This window comes from Anoplopoma fimbria, unplaced genomic scaffold (genome assembly GCF_027596085.1).
Source record: "Anoplopoma fimbria isolate UVic2021 breed Golden Eagle Sablefish unplaced genomic scaffold, Afim_UVic_2022 Un_contig_10370_pilon_pilon, whole genome shotgun sequence".
Lineage (NCBI taxonomy): Eukaryota > Metazoa > Chordata > Actinopteri > Perciformes > Anoplopomatidae > Anoplopoma > Anoplopoma fimbria.
In genome coordinates this window covers 1-7,975 of record NW_026549550.1, presented here as the reverse complement: position 1 = coordinate 7,975, position 7,975 = coordinate 1, and the positions used below count along the sequence as shown (strand labels likewise).

General features: G+C 40.9%; 1 protein-coding gene across 1 annotated transcript; it reads left to right on the top strand.

The window, feature by feature from the left end:
- Nucleotides 1-216: 216 nt before the first annotated feature.
- On the top strand, nt 217-5,526 carry LOC129114804 (uncharacterized). Its single transcript, XM_054626714.1, has 4 exons — nt 217-287; nt 4,075-4,389; nt 5,021-5,353; nt 5,510-5,526. Exons 1-4 carry the CDS (start codon nt 248-250, stop codon nt 5,524-5,526), a joined length of 705 nt encoding a protein of 234 aa, XP_054482689.1. The 5' UTR covers nt 217-247.
- The last annotated feature ends 2,449 nt before the right edge of the window (nt 5,527-7,975 follow it).

Here is a 7,975-nt window from a genome sequence, read left to right as displayed (position 1 = left end):
AAGACCATACTGGTTTATCACAACTATATGACAATACGTTCCCTTGCAGTGAGTGTTAAGGACAGTGTAAAGTCATAAATAAATACACAGGTAACCTCAGACCCTGCAGTAGAAATACAGACTGATGAAGAGGGGAGGAGAGTAGAGTTGTGTTTGGAGGAGGGACTCATCCATTTAAAGAAGAGAGCAGTTCCTGTTTGTCAGAGAAGAAGGAAGAGAGGCGGTGGTGAACCATCAGAGTCTCATCATGAAAGTCCGTCACACTTTGATGGTCTTCTTCTTCCTCTGTGAGTATTAACTTTGTATTTCTATCACTCTTTATTCTCTCTTCTTCAAATGTTTATCTGAAGTTAATACGACACTTCACTTGATTTATCTAAGTCAGACTGCTGAAGCCTCACATGAGCTCAGAATATATTTTCATGCTCTTTGTGTCCAGTGTGGAAAGAAGAACAAAAACTATTTCAATGTGATTATGAGCGTGTGAGTATTGTTTTAGGACAGACTTGTAAAAATCTTATAAAAGACTTTATCAATAAACAGTACATCAGGAAGGAAAATGAACGGCACAAACTCACTTATCATCAGTTAGAGAAAATAATAAAAAATGGGCGTTGAGACTTCCCACAGCCCAAGATTAAATATTTCAATAGCTTGTTTTATTCAACGAGTACAGACCCCAGATATTCAGTTAAATATCAGACATATGACATAAAAAGTGTTGAATCCTGACATTCTACAAGCTGGAACCAGCACATGTTTAAAGAATCACTAAAACGATTATTTGATTATCAAAGTAGTTCTGTTTATTAATAGTTGCAGCTCTACTTTTAATCAAATGAAACAAAATTACTTCTTGTTTACTTCTGTTGTATTTTTTGCTTCACCCTGCACTATGAAACATCACAGCCCTATTTAGTTATGACAATTTACTTCTTTTTAACTCAAAGAGCTCTGACAAGTTTTAGATTTTGAACTTAACTTTTCAAGTTCTTTAAAGTTAAATTTTCAGTAATTCACTGTGTTGACTTTTGGGGATTTGTAAGTGTTGATTGAACTTGGTGTTTTTAGTCATCAGTTGAAACAAAAGGCTGAAAAAAGGCGGGAATGGGGGGATGAAATAAAAAAACGTTTGATTTTGAGGGGAACTGTCTTTTTAAACCATGGCCAGGTGAATCTTGGACATAATCTACTGGTTAAACACTGCAGGTATTCATATACTTGTATTCCGATGAAAATATATGAATTTTGTGGTAAACAAAAAAAGTCTATTACCTGACAACGGCCAATGAATCGAGGCGGAGCAATTTATTGTTACTTTCTGCCAGCAACAAGGACAGAAAAGAGTGCTTGGCTTCAGTACATGGAGGTGAGTTTAAATTAATTAATTAATATCATATGTTACGTTCGAAATGTATCACAGTTATGTAGTTCGTGCTTTGTTATGGCCTGGTAAGGCAACCTTTCTGGCTTTAATGTTATCTAGCTTAACAGTTGCTAACGGCTGCTAACGTTTTTTTCATCGGCATAACAAGATATAATGGACAAATTTCATATGTCATGCTTTTGATGAAACGTATTTCATGTTGAAGTATAAGCTATTGTTTTATTTTTTAAATATGACCGCAATATTCGTATTTTTAAGTATTTCATGTGCAAGTTTTTCGCTCGACCCATAACACTTTTGCATTTATAAGCCAGGCAGATAAGCCTTCAGCGCTCTCCGCCTGTATTACTATTGGTTGAGCTGTACTGCAGCAGAACTGGCGATATTAAAAGCAGTATGTGAATTGGTGTGTGAGCACTTGTTTTGTGGTAGGAAAACACCATGCCACATCCTTCAGTCCTCTCACTGGTGTGCACAAACCCTACTTTACCACAACACACCGAACAGAGAGAGAGAGAGAGAGAGAGAAGAAACTCAAAATGATATGTTCAGTCCTCAAATTATTTGAAAAATAAAAAATACATTTTATCGTCTATTCATTGAAGTGGCAGTTATGATTTTAATTTGGAGACGTCAGTTAAGATGTGAATGTCTTTATATGTCTTCAGGCTCATGGAGAACCCCTGGATGTGATAATGACAGGAATGCAGGTTGGACTGTTAATTGGACATGAAGGAATTTTGCATGATGCATTTCCTTTGGAAGTCTTCAATGTGGCTGTGGTAGCAGAGGAGAAGATCATCCTAGTTGAGCTCAGAGACTTGCCCACAGGCTTTGCCATGTTAATGGGAGCAATGTACTGCCTTAATCTGGAGTACCCCGTAATATGAAGAACATTACATTATATTACATTACAGTCATTTAGCAGACGCTTTTATCCAAAGCGACTTACAGGAAGTGTATTCAACATAGGTATTCAAGAGAACTACTAGTCACCAGAAGTCATAAGTGCATCTCCTTTCTTAAACAAGCATCTCAAAGTATAAGCCAGAGCAAAAGTATAGTGCAGAGGCAGATTACTACGAAAACAATAATTGCAACAGACTAATCCAAATATAGTAAGTGCTACAAACTACTACGAATAGGATAAGTGCAGTAAACAAATACAAATTCAATAAGTGCAGCGAACTGATACGAATACAGTAAGTGCAGCAACTAATACGAGTGCCATAAGTGCTACGAGGAAGGCTCAGGGTAGTACTTCCTGAAGAGGTGAGTTTTCAGCCTGCGCCTAAAGATGGGCAGCGACTCTGCTGTCCTGACGTCAGTGGGGAGTTCATTCCACCACTGTGGGGCCAGGACAGAAAAAAGAACACATTTGAGTTCCTCCAGAGGGTCATCATGAACATTCAACCTGACCAATGCTCAGCAAGAATCCATGGGCTCAGAAACAAACTGCTAAGTTATCGCCTTTGAAAAAATGAAAGCACATCTCAAGTTATTTGAGGATTCTTGCATTGTTCTCCACATAAACACTGTTTATGTGGAGAACAATGTTAAGGCATGTTTAAGGTGTATCAGGATGCAACATTTTTCTGATTGATTTTATTGACCTGTTGTTATAATCTCACATTTGTCACTGTACAACCCTACCTTTCCTGTCTGTCTGTCCACAACCCCACCTCCTGTCTGTCTCTGTCTGTCTGTCCACAACCCCACCTCCTGTCTGTCTCTGTCTGTCTGTCCACAACCCCACCTCCTGTCTGTCTGTCAGATTGCCTCCACTTGTATGTGGGAGCAATGTTTTAAACACAGCTTTTCGGGGGTGTAGGCATGTTTGAGATGTACTTAAACCCCATGTTTAAGAATGTTTATCTTTTCTTCAAATAAATGCTGTATTTTTGAACAGAAGTAAGAATTCTGGGTGTTTTTTTGATAAAGCAAGCAAACTTGCAATTATTAATTTAAATTCTCTTAGCTTGAAATAGCAAGTTGTATAGACTTGGTTAAGTTATTTCAACTTGAAACTGAGTTACAATAATGCAGAAATGTGTGTTTGTTTGACAAGGTAAGGCAAGTTTTCTTAAACTGATAATGTAATACAATTCTTTGTTTTAAGTGACAAAAAGTTAAATCAACTCCGACAACATAAAAAACAATGTTCAGACAACTAGACCATTGCAGTTAAATCAACTTAACGAACTTTAATTTCTGAGTTGAATCAAAGGCGGTCTTCAAGTTGAGTTGAATTGCCTTTTCAAAGCAGCAGGTGAACTTTCACATGTAAATGTTGAAAGTCAAGCAGCCGTTGTTGTTCGTGCTCTCTACCTCACTGTGTAAAGTCTTTAAAATGAATAAAGATGGAGTGTGCAGAACATGGACTAAAGAGTGTGCAAATGTTCACAGAATGAGAAAAAATAAGAGTTCATAATAATGATTTGCATTAATGTAACCCATTAAGTAGGACATGGACACTTTATGTTAATGTAACATGTAGCATGGCTAGAAGAAGAACAAAGATGTCAAAGTCTCCAATCTTCAGTCACAGACCTAACTGGTTGAACTGGGCAGCTCCCAGTGTGACTCTGTGGATCTTTGTTAACGTGAAGCAGGAAATATCGTGATCAGACTACAGCATCTTACAGGAAGTACATACAGTAACTAATGATTGTTCATCTTTTCAGCAGATCTGCAGGATGGAAACAACGGTCTGGTCAAAGTCCAACTCTATTCAGGAGCTGAAGGAGGAGATGTCAGAGTTAAATGTCCGTCTTCTTTGTTTGGAAGCTGGAAGTTCTTCTGTAAGGAACCGTGTGAACAAGAAGACATTCTCATTGAAACAACCTATGTCAGAGCTCAGAAAGGCAGATACAGCATTGAATGGATGAGGGAAAGCAGATATGTTTATGTGACCATCAAACAGCTGACCAAGTCTGACTCAGGACTGTACAGGTGTGGCTTTGAATCTTCATCACAGCGGATTGAAGTCATCGTTATAGATGGTGAGTTTCTACTTAAAGTCATTTAAATGTTCTTTCTTGTCTGAAGAAGACCTTAACATTAATACTGATTCAATTAGTCACATTTTGACAGGTCTGCTGTTAAGTATAACTGATCAAACTGATCCATAGTATAAGTGGACTACACACAAAACCACTTATTGTTTTGATTTCATATCAGTGGCAGAAGCTGATAGATATAAGTGTGTCATTGTGGATGCTTTGAACGGTATTTTCTAGACTTTTTCCTGTAGAGGTGTTACAGTTTCAACAGGGTGTGCTTCTGAAGAGAACGTTTCCATCGACAGGTAGTAGACTATTTACTAGTTGTAGTACTAATAGTGTTCACCTGCCAACACAATGTATTACAGAGGAGGGACAACTGACAGCAGCGGAGAGGAGAAGTTTAACAGCAACAATGTGATTGGCTAAAGGAACCTCTGTAGAATCTGGTTGGTTAACTTTAAGTGAAGGTGGAGTCACGTGGAGAGAGAGACTGAGATTATGAATGAAAAGGAGTGTGAAGAGAGTCTTCCTGACTGAACTTCATTTATATTAATATATGTAACAGTGTAACTGTGAATCATCATCTTAACTACAGATAGTAACTATTGATTGTTCATCTTGTCTACAGCTCTGCTGGATGGAGATCCTTCTGAAGAAAAAACCCTCTATTCAAGAACTGGAGGAAATGTCTTAGTTGCATGTTACTTTAATACCTCTGAATCCAGGAAATACTTCTGTAAGGGAGAATGTAAAGACGAAGACATTCTTGTTGAAACAACTGATTTCACAGCTCAGAGAGACAGATACAGCATCAGATATGTACCAGTAGCTCCGTCAGGAGTATTTCTGTTTGTGGGCATCACACAGCTGACCATGTCTGACTCAGGACGGTACCGGTGTGTTCTGGACAGGCTTCTGTCTACAGATCCTTACCGTGAGTTTGAGATCGTTGTCACAGATGGTGAGTTTCTACTTTTCTTTTTTTTGGGGGTGACTGTGGCTCAGTGGAGAGCAGGGTGGTCCTCCAATCAGAGGATCGGCGGTTTGATCCCTGGCTCTGGCAGTCCATGTCGATGTGTCCTTGGGCAAGACACTTAACCCCGAGTTGCTCTCGAAGGGTGTGTGAATGATTAGATAGATCCCGATGGGCAGGTGGCACCTTGCATGGTAGTCCCTGTCATCAGTGTATGAATGGGTGTGAATGGGTGATTGATTTGTAATGTCACAGTTCTTCCTCCATACTGTCAGTAGCTCCATACTCCCTGTCACTCTGTCTCACTCACCTAATTGGCTCACTCTGTTCACCTGCCTGTCACTCTCTCTCAGTTCACTCCGGCCACTCCCAGCGCCCTCTCTCTCACCACACTCTCCCTCACTCATCTAATCAGCCTCATGCAGTGCACCTGTCTGCCACACCCACCTCATCAGCACCATCCCTCTCACCTGCTCACTCTGCTGCACCTACACCCTGCAGTAGAAATGCCCCACTCATTCACACACTCGCTGCCAGATCGTTCTTTGTTTTCATGCTACACTTTCCAGCAATTTCCCGTGGACTGATTTCCCGTTGCTGACCCTGCCTGTCTGGACTTCCCTGCCTTGCCTGTGCCCCGGTCAACGTCTCAGCCTTCTGTCCCAGACCACGAGATTAGCCTCCGCTTCCTCTGGTTTCCGTCTGCCTAATCCCTTGCCTGTTTCCCACTGTGAGTCATATCCTGCTTGTCTGTCTGCTGTATTCTCAGCTTCAAATAAAGCTCCAGAACTTTATCTGTCTCCTCGTCGTACTGCTCTTGGGTCCACACACCAACCGTGACAGTACGGTTGGTCCTCGACGTGGACCCAGCGTTCGACACCTCGTCACAGGCCCGGTTCGGGTTCATTGAAGAGGCGCTCCAGAGACGCGAGACCAAGGTTGTCACCAACACCGCTGATGTTCGTCACGCCCTGGCGAGCAGCAACCAGGCCTGGACTGCCCTGTTTAACCAGGTTCAGCAGCTCACGACAGCCATTTCGCAGACCTTCGCTCAGCCTGTTCCTAAGCTTGTCTCGCCGGCTTTCTGGCCGCTGCCTGTACCTCCTGTCCCGCCGGCTTTCCAGCTGACGCCTGTCCAGTCGGCGCCCCTGCCGTTTCCTGTTCCGTTGGCGTACCCCGGCTCCTGACCCGTCAGCGCCCCGGCCGACTCCTGTTTCCTGTTTTCCTGATTTGGCTCATATTCATTACGTTTGGACTTATAAAACAGTCAAATTATTTAGTTTGAAATGTAACTGCACATGTATCCCCTCGTGACAGCGTTGACGGTTTGTTCTTTTTGCAGAAATCATATGAATATGTGCAGGTGCACGCCAGCCTGTATATCTGACGTAATCATTTAAAGGTTCTAAATTCAAAATTTTCTTCAGCCTCAGACCTAACTGGTTGAACTGGGCAGCTCCCAGTGTGACTCTGTGGATCTTTGTTAATGTGAAGCAGGAAATATTGTGATCAGACTACAGCATCTTACAGGAAGTACATACAGTAACTAATGATTGTTCATCTTTTCAGCAGATCTGCAGGATGGAAACAACGGTCTGGTCAAAGTCCAACTCTATACAGCAGCTGAAGGAGGAGATGTCAGAGTTAAATGTCCGTCTTCTTTGTTTGGAAGCAGGAAAATCTTCTGTGAGGAACCGTGTGAACAAGAAGACATTCTCATTGAAACAACCAATGACAGAGCTCAGAAAGGCAGATACAGCATTGAATGGATGAGGGAAAGCAGATATGTTTATGTGACCATCAGACAGCTGACCAAGTCTGACTCAGGACTGTACGGGTGTTTCTCTGGATCTTCATTTCAGCGGATTGACATCATTGTTGCAGATGGTGAGTTTCTACTTAAAGTCATTTAAATGTTCTTTCTTGTCTGAAGAAGACCTTAACATTAATACTGATTCAATTAGTCACATTTTGACAGGTCTGCTGTTAAGTATAACTGATCAAACTGATCCATAGTATAAGTGGACTACACACAAAACCACTTATTGTTTTGATTTCATATCAGTGGCAGAAGCTGATAGATATAAGTGTGTCATTGTGGATGCTTTGAACGGTATTTTCTAGACTTTTTCCTATAGAGGTGTTACAGTTTCAACAGGGTGTGCTTCTGAAGAGAACGTTTCCATCGACAGGTAGTAGACTATTTACTAGTTGTAGTACTAATAGTGTTCACCTGCCAACACAACATATTACAGAGGAGGGACAACTGACAGCAGCAGAGAGGAGAACATTTTAAAGTTTGTCAGCAACAATGTGATAAAGGAACCTCTGTAGAATCTGGTTGGTTAACTTTAAGTGAAACCCACAATCAGCTGATAGAGTAAAGTAAAGAGAGTCTTCCTGACTGAACTTCATTTATATTAATATATGTAACAGTGTAACTGTGAATCATCATCTTAACTACAGATAGTAACTATTGATTGTTCATCTTGTCTACAGCTCTGCTGGATGGAGATTCTTCTGAAGAAAAACTCCTCTATTCAAGAACTGGAGGAAATGTCTCAGTTGCATGTTACTTTACTACCTCTGGATCCAGGATATACTTCTGTA